Source organism: Trichomonas vaginalis, chromosome II (genome assembly GCF_026262505.1).
Source record: "Trichomonas vaginalis G3 chromosome II, whole genome shotgun sequence".
Classification (NCBI taxonomy): domain Eukaryota; phylum Parabasalia; order Trichomonadida; family Trichomonadidae; genus Trichomonas; species Trichomonas vaginalis.
Genome location: NC_067204.1, coordinates 10,073,993 through 10,094,861, shown reverse-complemented (window position 1 = coordinate 10,094,861; position 20,869 = coordinate 10,073,993). Strand labels below are relative to the sequence as shown.

Below are 20,869 nucleotides of genomic sequence, written 5' to 3'. Positions count from 1 at the left end.
CGATAACGATTAAATTACAAAATCGATAACGACGACGATTAAATTACAAAATCAATAATGACCCTCATTTTTATCATAATTGTTGAGATTTGATCAGCTTTAAGTTGAAGAATGAAAAAATTTAAAATTTAATATCAGAATCAAAAAATACCCTTACCTGCCAGGAATATCCAAATTTTTTTTACCCCAAAATTTTAGATTTTCTATATCTCCTCAAATAATTGATATTTTCTTATTGCAATTTTGCACTTCAAAAGGATTGATCTTCAAAGTCTGGATAATAATACAACAAGTTGGTTTTCCAAAAAATATTCTAAAATCAAATATTTGATTCTCATTTTTCTTTTTTTGAATTTTTTTTTTGGAATTTTCAACTATGACTCAGAACAGAAAGAGTATCGCAACTTTATTTAATAGCATATAATATGATGAGTTATATGTTTATTTTATACTAATATTTTTTATCACAAATATCTTACCAAATAATATGAAATTTTATAACAAATGTATTACAGTGTTCACAAATATGAGCTAAATCAGTAAAACACGTCGATGAAAAGAGTATAAAACAGATTTTTAGTCTATTTATTTTCATATTACAGGTTTCAACATGCAATGTTAAAATTGTAGTAGACATATGAGATCCTTGAACTTGTTAGTACTACGTGCATGATAAAGTAAGCTTCAATTTTATACCAATTTTGTAAATTGAATCAAATATACGGCATTATATTGATATATAACTCGTTTTATGATATAGCACTGATATTCTACTTGTACTGGATTGTACTATCGTGATATTTAAGAGATTTTTCTCGATAATTTTGGATGATTATATAACTCTAGATTGTATTTGCCGATTTTCTCCAAACTACGTATTCTACATATGCATAATATGTATAGCCTGCAGCTGGAGTTTAAGGCCAAAATTTTGGTTAGAAGGGAGTGGCCGTACCTTTAAATATCATAAAATAATTTTTCTCGATAATGATAACACCACAAAATTATGGTTTGTATATAAGAATAAAGAATATAGCAGCCACATAAGTCGTTGAATAGTGATTTATAATAACTTTTTACCAACAAAAAAATATTAACTGTTTACAATAGAGAAAATGTAAGAAAAGTGTAAGTACATCCTTAGGGATTAATCATTACCGAAGTTTTTGGAGTGTAAAATATTATTGTCTTGATTTTATCAGCCTACGGTGCTGATGAAATCAAATGAAACAAAATCGATCTATTCTTCTAAACTACGCACGATTTCCTTATGCTGTAATTCCATGCCTTCAACAACATCCAAGGAAACAGCACCAAGATTTGATAAAACTGTCGCAAGTGGAATATTAATTTCAGAATTTTTGACTTTCAGAAGCCGAGACAAAGAAGCTGTGCTATTTGTTAGTTTGAGCCTTGTTTCCTTATCGTATGATATTAATTTTTCTTCGCATTCAACTATAAACTTTTCAAGGAATTTTGGAGAATCAATAAGACGTTGGACATCAGGACAACTATCCATAGGACTATCTGTAAGGAAGCAAATTGATCGTACAAGATGATCAATGCAGTAAATATATTGTTGATAAATTTCTGAAAATTTATCATTATCTTCATCTATATGGTCGATTTTATGATGTAATTGTCTTATATTCTTTGAACATTTTGGAATCCTTTCAGATATTTCTGTGATTTTTTCTAATATATTGTCATGGAAGGAAATTTCTTTCTTTTTCATACTGTCAATATATTTTTGAATTGAAACTTTAGAGTTTTGTACTTCATTTTGCATCTTTTCAATCTTTAACGTAAGATCTTCAATAGTTCTCTGTGAATTTAAGTTCTGTATAAATAATTGAGCATTTTTAGACTGTTGGGTACTAATTTCTCTGTTTTTCTCTGCTACTTCTAACTTTAGTTGTGATACGTTAATTCGATGTTGATGTTCTAGAGCGTTTACTTTCTCCATGCTTGTTCTTTTAAGATTGTATACTATGTCGAAATATTTTAAAGCGTTTTTTGATATGATAGAATCTCCTTTTGATAAATTAGTCCTTGATTCTTCAACTTCTGATTGTATTTGTGCAATTTTGGCGTCATAATCTTTCTGCATATTACTATATTTCATTTCAAGTTCTTTTAGTTCTGACTCGAGTTGACTTGAATCATCCTCTTCCATAAAATAATGATGATTTTATATCAATTACTCAAATAGCTGATTATAAGGAGTATATACTATTATTATATATCTGATTAATAAAACAATTTTGCAAATTTTCATATTCTTCAATATTATTTCAATTTTATTCAAAGTTGAATAACAAAATATCAATTTAGATATAATTTTTTTATAATTCTTCTAAATGATATAAAATGTTGCCGGATATTCCCAGAAGAAATTTTATTATTGTGTGTTCGTATAATAAACATTAATATGCATAGCTCTCTTTAACATATTTTCGAAGTTTAGATTAATGTCTTGTTTGCAATAAACTCTACTTGAGGCTGCACGACTTTCTTAATTTTTTTTGACAAAATCGATGCAAAACACGACTTTTTTTCCAGATCTGATATAATATTATGACTTAGCATGACATGTTCATATAAATATTAGTGTGAAATCAACTTCAGAAGTCAGAGAGAAATCAGAAAGCGCACTAAAGGCATAATATTTGTAACTAAAATATAAATTGCCTGAGTAAATCTGATACCGAAAGAATTCTTGTGTTCAGCGGCTTCAGGCAGTTGAAGAGCCAAATCAATGACAGAGTATTCTCTGTATTGTTGTGCTTTAACAAGTCTCAATGCCCAACCAGCCAAACCAACAAATTCGAAAGAAAATGTCTTCAAATAAGAACCAAACAAAACGAAAATAATTGCCAACAAAACACAAATCGAAAGTAAGTTCTTGAGAATAAATCCTTCAGCGTATAAATACATTACAACGTATTTATCCTCTTTGGAAATTTAATTTGAAAAATATTGTAACTTGTTTATATGTTAGATGGATAAGATATCACTTCTTTGTTATTGGAAATGCATGAAATTAGTAAATTCGAAAGTAATAGTTTATAAATTATAAAAAACAACGTATAAAAACATTCAAAAGATCAGAAATGAAGTTGAATAGCATCAACTTCTACAAAGATGCTCATTGCAAGGCTTTTTGAAGTGCTTCAATTACATCTGATTTTGTAACAGTTTCTTTATCGAAAAACGCTTCTGAAAGAGATTCCAAGGCATTCTTGATCAAATCCTTAACAGAATTTTGGAGTTCAGCAATACTTTTATTCTTGAATTCTTGAGCTTCTTGTAAAGTAACAATTGGCTTATCATTTTCCTTATTTTCAGCTTTGAGACGGTTAACTTGTGTCTCCAACTCTCTTTTGGTTTTTTGGAAGTATTTAATTTGAGTTTCAAGATCTTCTATTTGCATTTCGAGATCTGTGTTATCTGTACCAACATTTGCATTTGTCTTCTCTCCTTTTTCGGTTTTCTCGATTTCATCTACAATTCCGACCAATTCATTCTGTAAATAATCTAATTGGGACTGTAAAGTAGCAGCTTTACCATTTTCGCTATCAATCTGAGTAATAATTCTGCCAACTGCTTGTCTGGCTTCCATTTGTGCATCTTGCGCTGTTGATTCGTAAATTAATCTATCGATTTCATCAGTAGATCGAGCCAATTCAGCTTCTTGACGCTTTGAATCTTCAACTAAACGCATAACACCATCTAAAATGGACTCATCATCCATTGAAATGTAATCATATTTTGCTTTTGGACGATGTAATTGTTGTAGCTCGGATGTGAATGATTCAAAGATTTTATTGACTTCTTTTTCGAGGCTTTCAAGGCCATCTATTGCATTTTTCATTGAAATAGGATCTGTCGGATAAATAATTTTTTGTTTTTCAGGTTTTACTTGTTCTTTTGGCTTCTCCTTTTCTTCCTTGACTTCAGTTTTAGGCTTTTCTTTGTCTGCTGGAGCTGTTTCTTCCTTAAAAACAGGAGTAACAAAAGAAACTCGACCTCCTGGGATTCTAGCAATGAAGGAACATCCAGGAATCTCTTTTGCAATTTCGTTAATTCTATTTGAAATCTCTCCTTCGCAAGGATTTGTAATTTTGTCAGATGTCAAATCATAAAAAGTAGCTTTAAGTTCTATATCTGTTTTCGGGTCGATTACTTCTGCGATTTTAGTATATTCATCATCTTTCATTTTATAGTAAAGAATAAGAGAAGAAACTAAACTTGCTTCTGTTTGATTTTGGAACAAAAACAGCCAACGAGTATTAGTGTAATCAAGTGATGATCCGTATACTTTATTTTGTAATTCCCAAATGACAGTTTCGTTGCAATCAATTTTTGTCAGAATTTGTTTTGTTTGTGTAATGAGAATAATAGATAGAAGTCCATTAGATCTATTCAGTAATAGAATTGCAGGACCAACAGGAGCGTATTGGTTAGCATTTGGATCCCATTTCGATGCCATGACAGGAGAAGCTCTTAATGTTCCGTCAGGAAAGCTAACATTAGAAGCTGGTTTTTCGTTAGTTGCTGAAAATAGAGAACCACCACTACTTTCCTGGAAAAGTGATGCCATATATTTTTGTCACTTTTTCTCACTAAAAGAAAAAAATGAATGAAAAAGAAATTGTCGCAGAATTAGCAAAATTACGCTACCCATCAGATGAAAGTGGTTGGATTAAGAGATCACAGAATGGTCTCCCAAGCTACATCATGCTTAGAAAATCTCTTTTTGCGAAAGGAATCAAACCATCATTAACATGGGATAAAGAAGATTGCTTGAACGCATTTAAGAACGGCGATCAAGTGTCCGAGACTATATTCGAAGACAAAACAACAGACGCGCTATATTCATCTGTTCTGAAAACTTTCCGTAATGAAAACAGAACTCTCAAGAATATTAGAGACATTACATCTAACTTGATGCCCCAGATCGATGCTCACATTAAGCATCAAGAAGAAACCTTAATCAAGAAGCAATTAAGTATGATGAAGCCATAAATGTATGTAAAAATATGATTGTATAATACATTTCATTTTACTATCAAATACAAGGTGATGTTCTCGCCAGTATCAAATATTTTTGAGATCTAATGAATATGAGGTTGATACTCATTATCTTTAATCATTCACCCGAGCTACCTTAGGCTCTAAATTGAATACACATAATACCAACTAAGTGGAGTTGGATATAAGAATTTTGGAATAATATTAATATGCTTTGTGAATATTTGGAGATTGGAAATCCAATTTTGTGATAGATTTGCACATAGTCAAGATATTCGCATATCAAAACATGTGAGTGATGAAATTTTGACTCGATTTACACATAACATGACGTAAAATCCTGTAGATTTTAATCCATATCAAGTAGCCATATTGATTTCATAAAAATTTTAAAATTCTAAAAACAACTCCGAACGTTTTACAATAAATCTTTACAGTTGTTTTTGACAAAATGGAGGCATTGACCAAGAAAAAAATCAAATCATATGGCGAGAGAAAGATCCCAGATGAACTTCCAGAGCTTCCTGATGTTGAATTCGGAGAAATTGTTGGTTCTGGATTCTTTTCCCACGTATACAACGGTACATTCAGAGGAAAACCAGCAGCCATTAAGCTCGTAGAAAGAGGAAATGTTAAACTTACACTAAAAGAAATCGAAATTTTGAAATCTCTCAAAGGAGTTGAAGATGTAGTTCAACTTTATGCAGCTTTTCAAACAGATAACATAATTCTAGTCTTTGAATACATCGAATCATGCTCTCAAGAGTATTTTTACAAGCATTTGACAATTCCTCGCTTAAGATTTTTCATTAAACACGTTCTAAATGCATTAAATGGCGCTCATGAAAAGAATGTTGTACATAGAGATGTAAAACTCGCAAATGTTCTCGTTTCTAAATCATGGGACAGAGTTTCACTTATTGATTGGGGCTGTGCTTCATTTATTACAGATTCAATATCATCATGTGCCGGATCGAGGACATGCAGACCTCCAGAGATGCTATTAGGCTACAAAGGCTACAAAACAAGTTGTGATTTGTGGGCAGTTGGCGCAATGATAATAGACATCCTTACTGAAGGTAAACTTCCATGGAAGAAAGGTACGACAATAGATGTATTAGTAGGAATATCCCAATACTTCGGATCTGAAGATATTCTTAAAATTTCTGAAAGATACAATCTTCCAATCGACCAAGAAGTAAAAGACAAGTTATCCAAAGATCCAACTAAATCATTCGACGATAAAATCACAGAAAGAATGAAACCTCTTTGGACAGACAAATTAAAGCAATTAACACTTGGTCTTCTTGAAATTGACCCAGAAAAACGTTTGACGATCGAAAAAGCAAGAAAAGCTAAGTATTTCTTCGGAAAAAAGAAAGTTGTTAAGGCAAAAACCTCTAAACCATCAAAACCAGCTGAATGATTGCTATCAATATGAATTTATTTTGTTTTGTAAGATAATGCCATGCATAGTTAGTTATTTAATAATAAATCTATTAAACTATTGCATATTTTAAATTTTTATTTTCATTTTTTTGAAACTTCTTGAGTATATACCGAAAAAGTTAGAAAGAATACTTTTTCCACATTAACATCTCACTTCAACCCTCGATTTAAATCTCAATTTCAAGATTCAAAATTTGAATTTGTCTTTTGTTTTATTTGAGACTCAATGGTATACAAACTGATAACATTTGCAATGTAGTTCATCTTATTTTATTTTTTTTGTTGGAAAATTCAAACAAAAAAGTGACAAAAAACAAAATGTCATCAAAAGCGGGTGATATTTCAAAGAATTTAGAAGAAGTACGCCAGAAAAAAGATGAACTAGAGCAGAAAAAACAAAGATATATAGAAAGAATCAATGATATTTCTAAAAATATTAATTTATTGAACCAAAAGATAGATGACTTTGCAGATATGGTCAAATCTAGAAATTCAAACTAATCAGGTTACTTGTGATCAAATCAAAGCGGATTCATGAAAAAATTAGTAATTTTATTTTAATTTCTCATAAGAAACAACAGACTGAAACGTATTGGGATAATTCGAAATCGACAATTTTGTTACATTTTGGTACATTGGATCGGATTCTCTTGAAAAATTTCATGTTTGCAATTATAATCCGAATTTTTATAGTAGCATGTTCATTATCTGGGTATGCTTATTTGTTTTATTTGTCTTATTTTAAAAAATTAAGTTAATAATTTTTAATTTATAAATAATAATATAAATACTTTATAAGTTTGTCGACAACTCTATTGATAACATGCTTGTTTGGATTTTTCCAGCATCATATGCAAATTTGGCATCATCACCAAGCATCTTCTTGATTTCTTCATCAATATCAACTTTTTGAGGGACACCAGCTTTTTCAATGATTGATTCTGCGGCATTTGTAAAAATTTGTGCATTTTTACAAATTTCTTCCGAATTCTTCTTGGAATCTTCAACGAATTTATGTATTCCTTCTAATTCCTTCAAAATCTCCTTTTTCCTATTCTCAATTTGGTCTTTCCTCTTTTTCAATTCTGTAATTCTCTGTGAAATCTTATCTGCAGCACTATTAACGTTTGTGGATTGTTCCCATCCTCCTGGGAAGCTATTGCATGACTGGAAAACCGGAAGGAATGAATAATTGGTATGATCATTTGTAACTAAGGCAAATGCGTGGACATTTGATGAAACTCCAATGGATTTAATAGTAGTTCCATTGAATTTCATCGATAGAAGAAGCTTATTCTCTAATTCGTTGAACATCCAAATTTTATTGTTGCTAAAAACGAAAACTCTTCCATTTCTAACAAGAATCTTTGAATTCATTTCGATCTGTGCCTCACAAACATATTTGAAGTCGTAGTGGTCGCTCATATCAACGTCTTTCATGACATGATGGCCAACAAAAGTCAAATTACGTTTTCCGTCGGATAAATCAAGTTCATAAGCGTAAAACATGTTCTTACTGATGATGAATAAGTATTTCCCGGAAACAGCGAAAGAATCAATGTCTGGAATCGGATTTTCTCTATTATATAATTTGACTTCAAATTGGTTTGGCGAATAGTTGGAATCCAATATGATATTGTAAGAGGAACCGTTAGGAACTGCTACTTTTTGGAATAATTGTTTATCAGTAGTATTTAGCGTATTTAAAATGCGAGAGTATGTTTCTGGATTCATAGACAGTCCCGTCTTTGGAATAAATCCTCTAATGAATACAAGTTTGCCTGAATTCAATGCAAGCAACGAATATTGATACCATGGATCGAAATCTGTACCAAATTGCATACTAGTGATAGCAGAAAGAGAGAATTCTAGTAATTTTTCAGCATTGTTGCAGTCATATAAGTAAATTTTTAAGTTCTGAAGCACTACAAAGTGATTTGGAGAATAAGAAGTCCATTTTACAGCATCAACCTGTTCTTCACGTACGTTAAATGTATTAACAAATTTGAATATAATACTTTCATTTGATGGAAGTTCAAAAATGTCGATTTTATATTTTTCATCCATAATTATGCATTTTGTATGATCGCAATTTGAAATAAATGTATGTATTACTCTAGTTAAGCATTTTGGCTCAATAACTTCTGGAGTTTGGCCATTCCTTATTCTGAAAAAATTATCTTTAAAATGTAAATAGAGTAAACCTTCTCCGCCTTCAGCAATAAGTTCATATGAGTCATTTGTAAAACTTCCTTCCTTTTTTGTCTGTATTAACTCCTTTAGATATTCTTCCATTATTTTTGTCTTTAAAATTTGACAAATAAACTTATCATGTCAAAAAACATAAATTTACATGGCAAAACCTAAATCAGTTTTTTATTTTTTGATACAATCATAAAAAAATAATGCAGGAAGATACAGAAAATCTTGTTTTCAATGCAAAGATGATCACTGAAAATCCGGAAGAAAAGGCTCGCGTTTTTTCCATAAGTTTTAATCTTAGAGAAAAGAAACTTTCAATTTTGGAAGGAAAATCTTCATTTTGCATTTCACCTCAGAGATTTTTATCTCCTTCTACTGTAATTGATCCAACAACAAAATCTCCATACACAGAATCTAGCTTTTACATCGGAAGCAGAATTATTGCCGCCGGCAGATTATTCGAACTTGTTGATGCAAGTGATTATACTCTTTCATATATGGAAGCTTATCCAAATAGATTCCCTTATACAGATGTCGATTTATGCTTCGAGTATTTAAAGAAAGTAACCGAAAACGTTCAACTCAAATTCCAGGATGCAAACCCAGCTGCATTTGGCACAATGCCAATCGAACAAGCTCGTGAAGTTTTATATAGCTTCCACCCAACATTGCCAAAACATGCATCAGTTACTTTGCTCAGAAGATTCTCAGCTGAAGGCAGATTCAATTACCAGGCTGTTTTAGAAGGAGCTAACATTTGTTAATCCACAGCTCTTTCTTTGTTAATTATTGTTTTCATAAATAATAAGTTCATTTTGATTAAAATTCAGTATTTATTCAAAGCACATTCTAAAATATTACATGTTAATGGATGTTAGCAAATTACCATATAAATTGATCGCATATCTTCTTTGAATTTTTATGAAAAATAATATTTTAATCGATAACTATAGATCCAATACTGTAAAAACGCAATAATTTATTTGTAAGCCTGTTTTCACAAATTAGCATCGATGCATATCAAGATTATCAAAATTTCAAAAAAATTTATGATATTTGATAAATTACATTTCGAAAAGGATTAACTTAACTATAAAATATTGAAAGTGAAATAAGATTTATGTAACAAACAAAATATATAATTTTTAGATTCAAAAAATAAAGTTACGAAAGAGAATATGTGAAAATTAGATGGTTTCAAAGCAGGCAATGATGGGGGTTTCATGCATTTTCGATACAATCAAAAGGTCTCAAATATTTCGCAATTTCATTGGAAAAATTGCTAAAACCTTATATTACTATTTGAGGAGAATTAGTTAAATTCTCTTCCATAGATTGATTGTTTGTTGTTGGTTCATTTTCTATTAATTTTGAAGCAGATCCTGTATAAAGGAAATAATAGTAGATGTATAATGACACCAAAGTCCAAATGAATGACATTGCGAATAATGCGCTGCCAATATCTGTCGTTCTTTCCATCAAATAAACTTTTAGTGGTTTATCGATTGCTTTACCAATAGTAAAGTTTGAATTCAATTTTGTTAAGAAATCAGCGACTTCCGATTTGTTTTCATTTTCTTTCAAGTACTTTAACATTGAAAATTCTGCAGAATTAAGCGCAGATGATGTAGTGCATGCGAATATGAAAGCTAACTCTAATGCGATGAATAACAATGCTGAACAAACTGAAGTTATTGAAATATAAAATTGAAACTCTGCTGCAAGTCTAAAAATCATTACAATAAACGATACAGTGGAAATAATGATCGAAATAGCCAGAATAGAACATAACGCAAGTGGAAATTTTGAGATGGCTTCTTTATAAATGTGATCTGATAATAATACACAGCAATTGAACAGATAAATTGTAATAATGATCGAAAGGATCGCATTTATTACTCTTGCAATAAAAGACGGCTTCAAATACCAGGTCTTGACGCCAAAATCAAGATCATATTTTTGCATTTTTATTTTTTTCAATGAATAATGATGAAAATTTTTTATATATTAATAGGATAGAGCAACTAGACGTACAGAGTATCGGTCCAATTGCACAGTGCATATCTGGCAATCTGATCGGGCTTGTTTCCTCTTCAAATCAAATAATTATTTATAATATCGTAACAAAAGAGAAGATAGAAATCCCAAATGCCGATAAAGATACAACATTTATAACAACAATTGCAATTAATGAGGAAGGAACATCATTTGCAACTGCAGATAGCGATGGAAAATTAACTTTTTGGTCACTTCAAACCAAAACTCCAATCTATTATACTAAACTCGAATACCCTGTAGAGAAGATGGTTTTCTGCTCGGGGTTGAATACAGTTGTACACTCAGATTCTTTAGGAAACGTATTTACTTCGACTCTTAATACAATATTCATTTACAAGAAGACAATCACTACTACAAAGCTATTTGAATTCGATGCACCACTTATCGCACTTTCAATTTGTAAAAAATACATATTAATTGCGGCAACTTCAGAAACTAAATGTTTGGATAGTTCCGAGGCCTTCAAAGTAGTATTTACAGATAAAACAACTACATCATGCTTTGGTTACTACAAAACAACAACAATTGGAAGAATTATTGACCAAAAATTAGTTTTGACAGATTTTGAAGCTAATAATAAGACAGTAATACCAATAGGACATCCAGTACAAGCCGTATCATTGATTTCTCCTAAGACTTTTGCTTTATTATCAAGCGGAAAAATTGATATTTTATTTGACTCGAATATTATCATCAAAGACATCCCATCAGGTAAGTTCCTTATTAGCAACAACAATATCTTTGTTTTGGGATCACAGTTACACCAAATTGTCATTGAACAGACGAAAGAAAACTTTAATCAACTAATTTCAGAAGGAAAGTACGAATCTGCCTTCAACATACTCAACAAGAAGGATGATATCAAGGATATCGACATCTACTTGAATCAATACATTGAAAAACCTGAATTCAAAATTCAATTTTTATTCCAAACATTAGAAAGACTTTCTTACACAGAATTCATTACAGACTTAAAGCTTACATCCAAACGTAATGAAATATTGCTTGAATTCGTGAAAATTCATCCAAATTGGGAGATGAATTTAAATTTCATTGAAGAAGTATCTAAAATCACAACAGACATGAATATTTTATATAAGTTCTTAGATGAGATCAATTACAATGCTTCCTGGGTCCCTTATTTAATCAAAATTTGTATATCAAAATCAATGTTCGATTTAGCTCAAAAATTCGCACACCAGGACATATATTTGAGCTTGCTAATTGCAGAATACGCGCATGACGCCATGGCGATGCACGAAAAACTGAAATTTGCCATGAATAATTCCGAATTAGCCGTAGAAGCGGTTAGATTCCTTACCAACTGCAATCTATCACTTTTCCTGGCTTACGATACCGTTGTTGCATCGGAGTTACTCCATTTGGCCTTCGAGAAAACCGAGGAATACGGTTTGGGAGTCGATGGCCTCGTAAACAACGTAATTGAATACTTAAAACCGGAAAATCCGCTTTGGCCGTTGATTATTAAGGAAAGTATCAAGTCCAAAGTGAAAATTACGTCACTTGCAAGCGTAGAAAACTTCCTGGTGTATGGAACTGATAAATCTCGACAAGATTTATTTTCTCATATCTTAAATAGCGAAAGCTCGAAGGATTCTCCGCATTTATTGGAGCTAGCTATTATCGTTGGATATGAAAACATCGAATTGGACATAATTGTCCTATCAAAAAACATTGATTATCTGTTTGAATACTTATTCAGACACAAAAAGACGACATTCATCGGAGATTTGCACATGGTATGCAAGGGAATGGATATTAAACAGATATTGATCACTCATTGGCGTGAATTAATGGCAATTAACCCGATAGAATTTGCTGCCGAAATTTTGAACACTCATGATGAGAATTTTATTCGAAGAACAATATCAATGTTAAATCCAAGCTATAATTTCCTAAAAACAATGTTTTCTTTCGACGGTGTCATAGAAATGTCCGACCAATTAACTCTTCTCAAATATATTGAAATGCTCTGTTCGAAAAATTCAAACGAAGTTATCAATTTTGTGAAGAGGGTAAGAAACATTGAATACGACAAAGTTATAGCGATTACGGAGCAGAAAGGCATTCTCGATGCAACTCTCCATATTTCTGGTCTTTTTGGAGATACAAAACGAATTATTAAAAATTCCACTCATGCAATCACCGATGAACTCATGGAAGACCCGACCAATGTTACATTTACAAGGCAAGTAATCGAGTTCTTGAGTTCTTCAGACCCAGAACAAGCTCCAAACTTATGGTATCAGATTATCAAAAGTTTTCAGCTTCCATTTTTGAAATACGGCGAATCCTTTAGTGAAAACGAAGCCTTGAAGATGTTTATCAGGTCAATGACTTATAACATCCCTAATATCCTCGAAACATCCAAAGTTTTGACGAAAAATTTCTCATTTTTGCCATTCAACCAATCGAAGAAGATTTTCAGGATTTTCTTCGACACGATTAAAGAGAAGAACAACTTTGCGATGTCATTGAACGCTATCACACACGAGGAAGCAGTAAAGAACCAACTCAAAGCTGTTTCTTCAAAGCAAAGTGGAGTTCTTTATGATGCAACAAAATGTCAAATTTGCCAACATAAATTGGATGGAATAATCGTTTGTTGTCCGTCCTGTGGAAGCTGCTACCACGTGTCATGCTGTCATTCTTGGTGTGGAAAATGCAATATAGAGCTTTGCAAGACTTTCCCACCGGATATGCCTGCAATTAAGAAGATTCAGACATTTGACAACATGGAAAAGAAATACCGAGTAAAGATTCTCCAAAAGAAACCTTCAAAGCCTCAAGTTTCTTACGTTGTAGAACCAAAAATTGGTATAAAAGTGACAAGACTTGATGTAACTCCTGAAATTAATAATACAATGACTAATCCGAAATAAAATTGTTTGTTTTTATTTAATTATGAATAATGTGAATATTCTTTTTATTAATAATTTTTGAAATTTTGAATTCAAGTTTGAATCCTTTATATTGATGAATTGCACACTACATATAATAATTGACCAACTTAACAAAAATTATGATAATCGATGATTTTGATTTTAATTGAATTAACATCAATTTTGTTTATTTTGGAGAAAATCGTCTAAAATTAGAAAGATTGTATATCATTTCTATTAGCTAATTAAATATTGTATTCATATTCATTCAGACAATAATAATAAAAAAAAGAGTTTCGACATTTAGGCAAATTCCTGCTTAAATCTTTAATTAATTCTCCATGTCATTATCTTAAATGAATGTAGAATTAATACTTGGTTAGCTCATAAGGCAAGATGACTTAGTTTCAAATGATTCTTAAATTTCACGTCTGATAAAAATTGAGAAGACCAAAGAAAATTGTATTGAATTGGCCATGAAAACCGTCAAATTATGTCAAAATAGTAATAAATTCATAAATTAACATGATATAATTTTCTGGGAAGATTTGTTTTGGTGTCAAATTTTTCTCAAAATTTTGTTTCGACTTTATTAATGAAAACCACATAACCAAATATTCCTAAATAAATTCGTTTATTCAGAAAAATTGAAATATTATCAATTCTGTCAAACCAAAAAAATAAAAATGGGTTGTATCGGATGTGGCCGCTGCTGTATGCCGACATTTTCTATTTTAATACTTCTCGCACTTGGAGGAGCCGTTGCAACAATAATTATTACAACGGATCAACTAACTTTTTATGATTGGACTTCACAGATGTACAATTACGTTTTTGCATTAGTAATACTTGGCTTATTCTTGCTTTTTACAATAATTTCTAGCTTTTATGGATTGTGTATGTGCTGCAGAACTGGCAAAGGCTGTCAAACAACTTTTATTGTATTAATTGTCATTTCATTGCTCTTTGCATTAATGATTCCAATCATTGCTTATGGTTTTCCTGATTTTCTTATTGCAGATAAAGATCTTTGGAAAAGAGTTGAGAGTACAGCAAATCCTACAGACCTTAAAACAATTGTTTCAATCGAAAATAGTTTCTTGTGCTGCGGATATGAGTACACAGATGATTGGGATAAAATACGCTGTGCAGCTTATTTGACAAATAAGGATTTCATGAATAAATGGATAAATTCCAGAATTTATGGCTGTAAGATAGAATTAATTAACTATTATTCAGATCAAATACTTTATTGTTCATTATTTGTAGGTGGTATCGCTATGTTCTTGTTTGTTTTATTAGCTTTTGCAATCGGATCTTGTTGCACCCCGCAAAACGAAGCTTCCGTCATTTCTGTTGTTGAAGATGACCGTGAAATGCACAAACAGCTCATTTAATATTATCATTTAATTTCAATAAACATATCGTTTTCATTTGAAATCTGACATTTTTTAACAAAAAAATATAGGTCTATTGTATTTTCTAAAATTTTGACAGGCTTTAGTATCAAATCATTCCATTGGATAATGGTTTTTATTATATTTCGTTGAAAGAAGTTATGTTTTATAAGTCTATATGAGATAAGGCTATTTAATAATATTTTCATATCCAATCATTACATTTGATCAAGAAGATCATATTATTTAATTTAAAAATTTTCCAATTTTCAAATCAAACAATTCAAAAATCATCTTGAATTATCATGAAGGAATGAATTAGAGCTAACAGTTTAGTTGCAACTATGGAAAACGCATGTTAAATATCATGTGAAATGAATCAAATATATTCCATTTGAATTTTTCATATTGGATATCATTTTCGGCGAAATTCATTCAACATAGATTCAAATCTCAGAGCGTTGTGTGATTCATTCTCATTTAAGGAGAAACTTGCATAATTTTAAATGGCATATTTAACCATTTACGATTGTTTCAAAATTGAATTATACAGAATGTCTTATCAAAAAGTGTCATTTCATTCAATTAATTTTCATTGCAATAAGACTTGTTTTCAATTATTTAAAATCCAATAACATGTAGTGTTGTAAACAGAAATTCATCAAAAGTAACACCTCAGAAAAGCTAAAATATTGAATTTTTGGAACTTTTGATAGAGCACGTTTTTAAATATTAATTAAAGTAAATGTATATTTTGTAAAGATTCTTTTTAATAAAAAAAAATAAAATTTTGAAGAAGAACACAAAATCTTCTGAAAAATAATATCACATAAACTCATATTATTTTCTAATATATAACTATTTTATATAAAAATCAAATTCAATGATCTTAAAAGCGAAGGATAAACCTCAAAATTTACGAATATAATGAGTGGGAATATAATGCTTATCTATCATAAAACCATATGAAATATCAATTTTTGCTTTACGCCTAATTTTTGACGACAATTAGCAAAAAATGTTAAATGTTAACACTCAGTCCATTTGAATATGAAAAATAAAATTGACTTTGATTAAATGTTTTTATTTATCATGCAATTCTTCTTGCGACCAAAGATTTGAATAAAAGTTCAAAAAATAAGATAGCTTAAAAAATAATATACGGTAGTGTTTACTAATAGATGAATAGTATATAAATTCTATTAAAATGGATTTGATCCAAAAAAATATAAAACCAAAAATAATTGTTATAATTTAAATGAAGAAGTAATTTAAAACGATTTTATTTATGATCAAATTTTATATATTTTTTGGATCAAATCCATTTTAATAGAATTTATATACTATTCATCTATTAGTAAACACTACCGTATATTATTTTTTAAGCTATCTTATTTTTTGAACTTTTATTCAAATCTTTGGTCGCAAGAAGAATTGCATGATAAATAAAAACATTTAATCAAAGTCAATTTTATTTTTCATATTCAAATGGACTGAGTGTTAACATTTAACATTTTTTGCTAATTGTCGTCAAAAATTAGGCGTAAAGCAAAAATTGATATTTCATATGGTTTTATGATAGATAAGCATTATATTCCCACTCATTATATTCGTAATTTTGAGGTTTATCCTTCGCTTTTAAGATCATTGAATTTTGATTTTTTTAATAAAATATTATATATTAGAAAATAATATGAGTTTATGTGATATTATTTTTCAGAAGATTTCATTCTATATGCCTATGAAAAGTACTCTCAAAACCAACTTTTTCCTAATTATAATTAAATCTAGAATATTGTATTATGCTTAGTATTATTTCATTTTTCTCATTCAATTTAGAATTTACAAATGTCAAAAAAATTGAGAGCTGTCACTTTTGATGAATTTCTGTTTATTACAGTACAATTGTATAAGTGGTTTATGAAATAGAAATAAAGATATTTTTTATTGAATATTTACTTAATGAAGGTTTTAATTCTGTAGATAATTTTTGCCTTTGACAATAAAAAATTGTGAATAATTCAAATAAAAAATTTGATGGGGTGTCGTGAAGTTGGTCGTTGCTGCATGCCAACCTTTTCAATTTTGGCATTTATTGGTATTATAGTAGGTATTTCAATTGTAGCACCAATAGCATCAGCTGACAAACAATATTCTTGGGCTGGAAGCATGTACAATTATTTTATTTTTGTGGTTCCTCTCGGATTCTTTCTATTTTTTTCTTGTATTAGCTCGATTTATGGATGCTGTATGTGTTTCAAAACAGGAAGAGGTTGTCAAATGGGCCTTATTACACTTTTATGTTTTACGTTTGGATGTTCTGCTTTCATTCTAGCCATTGCATTCATTTTCCCTAAATGGGTTTTGAAAGACGAAGGTCTATGGAAAAGAGTTGAAAGTACAGCAAATCCAACAGACCTCCAGAGGATAATACAGATTGAGAATGACATCTTGTGTTGTGGCTATGAGTATGCAGATGATTGGGACAAAGTACGATGTGCTACGTATTTAACAAACGAAGACTTTATGAAGAAGTGGCTAAATTATGGAATTCGCGGGTGCAAAGAAGAATTAGTAAACAATATATCGACTCTTCTGCATTGGATTTCAATTATTGTTGGATTTGGTGTTTTCTTTTTCATTTTTGTTTTCATATTTGTTATTGCTGTATTCAATACACAAGAGCATGAACAAACTGTTATTTCTATTGTGGAAAATGATAAAGATTATGGAAATTATCAAATGTATACTTAACTTTTGTTATTTTGGTAAAAATATTCTTATTTAATTTTGATTTGAATGTTATAAAGATTTTGAATATGTTTTTAGAATAGCACCCAAAACTAATATAAGGAGGCAATCGACTGTAATTGGGCTAAGCTATTCTATTTATATAAATATAGATATGAGAAAATATAGAAGCGACTAAAACAAAGGCTTTTTTAGATATCATGTATAAAATACATGAATATATTTTGCATCAATATTCTTCGTCCTTTTGGTAATTTTAAGTGTTTCAGAATGGCAATATATGCAGTTTTAATTGTCATTTTGGATATATTAATTGCAACAGAACTCTGGAAGAAAAAGTCGGAGATCTGTTGAAACTTCATGACTAATTCTCATTGTGACTTGTTTTCTGGTGCCATAGAATGGTCTATATTGACATATATATATAAATTTGACAATATGATTGAACCTGTCTCGCCAATTCCAAACGAATATTGATCGGTTTATATGTTCTTTGCAATGTTCCATGCATATAAGCTTTAAAACCGAGTTTATAATAAAAGCAAATTTATTATTTATTGTTAGTTTGTATACTATCCAACAAATCCTTGAATCAGCATCAATAATTGAATATCTGATAAAAAAAATCTCCAAGAGATCTCTTCTATAAGATAATTTCTTGTGAAACTATTTTTCAAATATTAGCAATATCCTAAAATTAATTAAAGTGGTTCAGATTCTTGATAATGATCTCAACAACTATATTACCCAGATTTTCCTTACTTTTACCACTCCCCATGTAATTTCTGGGGAAAACGATAATTCTTGTTTTTTATGGATGAATAGATCGTTTTCCTAGAAAGGACCTCATATCTCTGGCTAAAAAGAGTGTCAGATCCTAAATAGGTTATTGATCTAGTGTACAAATCCAATAAAAAGCCTATTTTTTTGGCTTTTTTGGTGCTCATTTTTTCGAAGATCTACATGAATATGGGGAAACCATCGGATTTTTTTGGTTAACCCACATCTTCATGTAGTCTGGACTATCTTTCCTCGAAGGACCTCTTTACGGGTGTAAAAACTCATAAAGTTCTCAAAAGATTCATTCTCGATCTCCATGCTGAAAGAATTTACAATAAAAAAGAGATCTACGCATCAAACTACAGCCATAAATGAACTGAACCCCTAAAGCTCAGCTCTTAGTTTATCAAAAACGTCGAAATCCTTCTCATTGCAATCAAATTTTCTCAATAACTCATAAGAAAAATCGAATTTTGATTAAGCCGATGTTATAGGTATCACAAATACTACAAACTTGAGCAATATCGAAATTGCCAGCAAAAGTTTGAAATTGCATTGCTCATATTTGTTTTGTAAACTAAAAATCTGCTTATATTATTCATTAATTTTTTATATATTATTCATATACTTTAATAAAAACAATACTATTTCACCTTAAAAATGAATTTCATAAGTCAATATTATTTTTTGAAAATGTATCAATTTTCGATTAAAACAACATGAGAATAAAATTTACGCAAAATTATTTTAAAAAATGGTTTTAAAAATTTACAATTGATGAAGAATAAGATTGGAAGAAGTTTTGAAGTTTAATTTTAAGAAAAAAAATTCGGATATTATTCATGGATCTAAGTAATCTGATATTTGAGTATCGGCACTATGCATAAAACATATATTAATAGTTTTTTTGGATTTTTATGATTTTAAATATATTCAAATTTGGCAATCCAATAGATTTTTAAAAAATAGGTAAATAAAAATAGATTACATATGCAGCAGATTTAGAACATGAAACAAATCTTATAGTGACCCAAAAAAAAATTCATGATCCAAAAAAGAAAAAAATTAGCTAAATGGGAATCAAACCTTGGCATAATGAATCATTATGTCGGATGTTTACACTACACCGGCAGTTCGAAAAATACCCTTGGTGGTTCTATTTAATAGCTACTCCCAACGATAGGCGGTGTCCCCAGCTTTAGAGGGGTAGATGATTCTTGAATTTCTTTTGTTATTTTCTTCTACCAAACATATGGAGATTGGCTCAAATTCCATCCCTCAATTAGCTTGGGAAGATTAACAGCAAACTTTTTTAATGTTGCTCTAACTTTTTTAATCCCAATAGATCCTCGTTGAATATTCTTTTAAAGACTTTTCAAAGTAACATGTAGAATATGCTTACTTCGTAACCAATGTAAAAAAAATCAATAGCCCCATTATTGTCAAGATCATTTATTTCGTGTTCTTCATTTGGAACAGTATCAAAAGATTTTGCATGGTTCATAATTTAGTAGTTAATTATCTTCTTCGATTTCTCGATAATATATTGTAAATTTTAACGTAGTTTGTTTCTTCATTTTTTGTTTTTTTATCAAGGCATAAAAGTGAAAAATCATGAGTAAATTGATTTCTATTTCTATTTGTAAAAGCAACTGACCAAGTTGTTCTTGGACTATTATTATCAATAAAACATCCATCTAAAGTAATTGTACCATCAAAATAATAACAACCATCATTTAGAATGTTATTGATAAAACTACTGTTTTTGATATAGCATGAGGAAGAAGTATCATATAAAGCTTGGAGAATTGATGCATTTTTGTTATTCAATACATTACAATTTATTATATTGAATACTTCCGCAGAATCAGTATGTCTAAGTTTATAGTAGTTTATTGTACTTCCGCTTGTTGAATTAGTAAAAGTGGAAAATGACGAATTTGAACCTGAAGAATATGAAAAAGCATAATAAAAATCTCTACAATATATTTTGGAAAATGAAATATTTATTGATTTAATTTGGATTTGGCCGTTTATTAAATACAGAGTATTCATTCCCAAGAAACTTTCATCACCGCTTTTACTAATTGATGATTCATAAATATAATTTTTATAACTATTGCTATCACTGACATCAATTTTACAATAAACTCCTTCTGTTTTCCATGAGTTTAATTTTGAAGAGAAACTGCAAATTCGATCTTGGACGAATTGGCCTTCTGTACCATAGTAGATGCATCCCCCTTCACCATTGTTACTGCAGTTGGTAAATGTGGTGGTATCAACCAGAAATTT

At 30.0% G+C, this 20,869-nt stretch overlaps 10 protein-coding genes across 10 annotated transcripts, besides 3 other annotated features; 6 read left to right on the top strand and 4 right to left on the bottom strand.

Annotated features, from left to right (window-relative positions):
• Nucleotides 1-64: part of a mobile genetic element that runs on past the window's edge.
• Nucleotides 65-393: 329 nt separating this feature from the next.
• Nucleotides 394-2,178, bottom strand: TVAGG3_0518090 (uncharacterized protein; the record flags this gene model as incomplete). The annotated part of the gene is made up of 1 exon (XM_001583264.1): nt 1,241-2,176. The coding sequence occupies one exon, from the start codon at nt 2,174-2,176 to the stop codon at nt 1,241-1,243; it is 936 nt and encodes a 311-aa protein (XP_001583314.1).
• A 926-nt stretch (nt 2,179-3,104) lies between these two features.
• TVAGG3_0518080 (uncharacterized protein) lies at nt 3,105-4,604 on the bottom strand (the record flags this gene model as incomplete). Its single annotated transcript, XM_001583263.1, has 1 exon — nt 3,149-4,603. The coding sequence occupies one exon, from the start codon at nt 4,601-4,603 to the stop codon at nt 3,149-3,151; it is 1,455 nt and encodes a 484-aa protein (XP_001583313.1).
• A 34-nt stretch (nt 4,605-4,638) lies between these two features.
• TVAGG3_0518070 (uncharacterized protein) lies at nt 4,639-5,028 on the top strand (the record flags this gene model as incomplete). The annotated part of the gene is made up of 1 exon (XM_001583262.1): nt 4,639-5,028. One exon carries the CDS (start codon nt 4,639-4,641, stop codon nt 5,026-5,028), a length of 390 nt encoding a protein of 129 aa, XP_001583312.1.
• A 443-nt stretch (nt 5,029-5,471) lies between these two features.
• On the top strand, nt 5,472-6,546 carry TVAGG3_0518060 (protein serine/threonine kinase protein; the record flags this gene model as incomplete). Its single annotated transcript, XM_001583261.1, has 1 exon — nt 5,486-6,460. The coding sequence occupies one exon, from the start codon at nt 5,486-5,488 to the stop codon at nt 6,458-6,460; it is 975 nt and encodes a 324-aa protein (XP_001583311.1).
• Nucleotides 6,547-6,798: 252 nt separating this feature from the next.
• On the bottom strand, nt 6,799-8,778 carry TVAGG3_0518050 (quinoprotein alcohol dehydrogenase-like family; the record flags this gene model as incomplete). Its single annotated transcript, XM_001583260.1, has 1 exon — nt 7,276-8,778. The coding sequence occupies one exon, from the start codon at nt 8,776-8,778 to the stop codon at nt 7,276-7,278; it is 1,503 nt and encodes a 500-aa protein (XP_001583310.1).
• A 102-nt stretch (nt 8,779-8,880) lies between these two features.
• On the top strand, nt 8,881-9,512 carry TVAGG3_0518040 (alpha-tubulin binding; the record flags this gene model as incomplete). The annotated part of the gene is made up of 1 exon (XM_001583259.1): nt 8,889-9,449. The coding sequence occupies one exon, from the start codon at nt 8,889-8,891 to the stop codon at nt 9,447-9,449; it is 561 nt and encodes a 186-aa protein (XP_001583309.1).
• A 280-nt stretch (nt 9,513-9,792) lies between these two features.
• TVAGG3_0518030 (uncharacterized protein) lies at nt 9,793-10,656 on the bottom strand (the record flags this gene model as incomplete). Its single annotated transcript, XM_001583258.2, has 1 exon — nt 9,976-10,650. One exon carries the CDS (start codon nt 10,648-10,650, stop codon nt 9,976-9,978), a length of 675 nt encoding a protein of 224 aa, XP_001583308.1.
• A 22-nt stretch (nt 10,657-10,678) lies between these two features.
• TVAGG3_0518020 (VPS8 subunit of corvet complex family) lies at nt 10,679-13,658 on the top strand (the record flags this gene model as incomplete). The annotated part of the gene is made up of 1 exon (XM_051237136.1): nt 10,989-13,646. One exon carries the CDS (start codon nt 10,989-10,991, stop codon nt 13,644-13,646), a length of 2,658 nt encoding a protein of 885 aa, XP_051094960.1.
• A 674-nt stretch (nt 13,659-14,332) lies between these two features.
• On the top strand, nt 14,333-15,043 carry TVAGG3_0518010 (tetraspanin TSPA-related family; the record flags this gene model as incomplete). The annotated part of the gene is made up of 1 exon (XM_001583257.2): nt 14,333-15,043. The coding sequence occupies one exon, from the start codon at nt 14,333-14,335 to the stop codon at nt 15,041-15,043; it is 711 nt and encodes a 236-aa protein (XP_001583307.2).
• Nucleotides 15,044-15,685: 642 nt separating this feature from the next.
• Nucleotides 15,686-15,723: a mobile genetic element.
• Nucleotides 15,724-16,903: 1,180 nt separating this feature from the next.
• Nucleotides 16,904-16,940: a mobile genetic element.
• A 28-nt stretch (nt 16,941-16,968) lies between these two features.
• On the top strand, nt 16,969-18,235 carry TVAGG3_0517980 (tetraspanin TSPA-related family; the record flags this gene model as incomplete). The annotated part of the gene is made up of 1 exon (XM_001583256.1): nt 17,081-17,797. One exon carries the CDS (start codon nt 17,081-17,083, stop codon nt 17,795-17,797), a length of 717 nt encoding a protein of 238 aa, XP_001583306.1.
• Nucleotides 18,236-20,869: the final 2,634 nt, after the last annotated feature.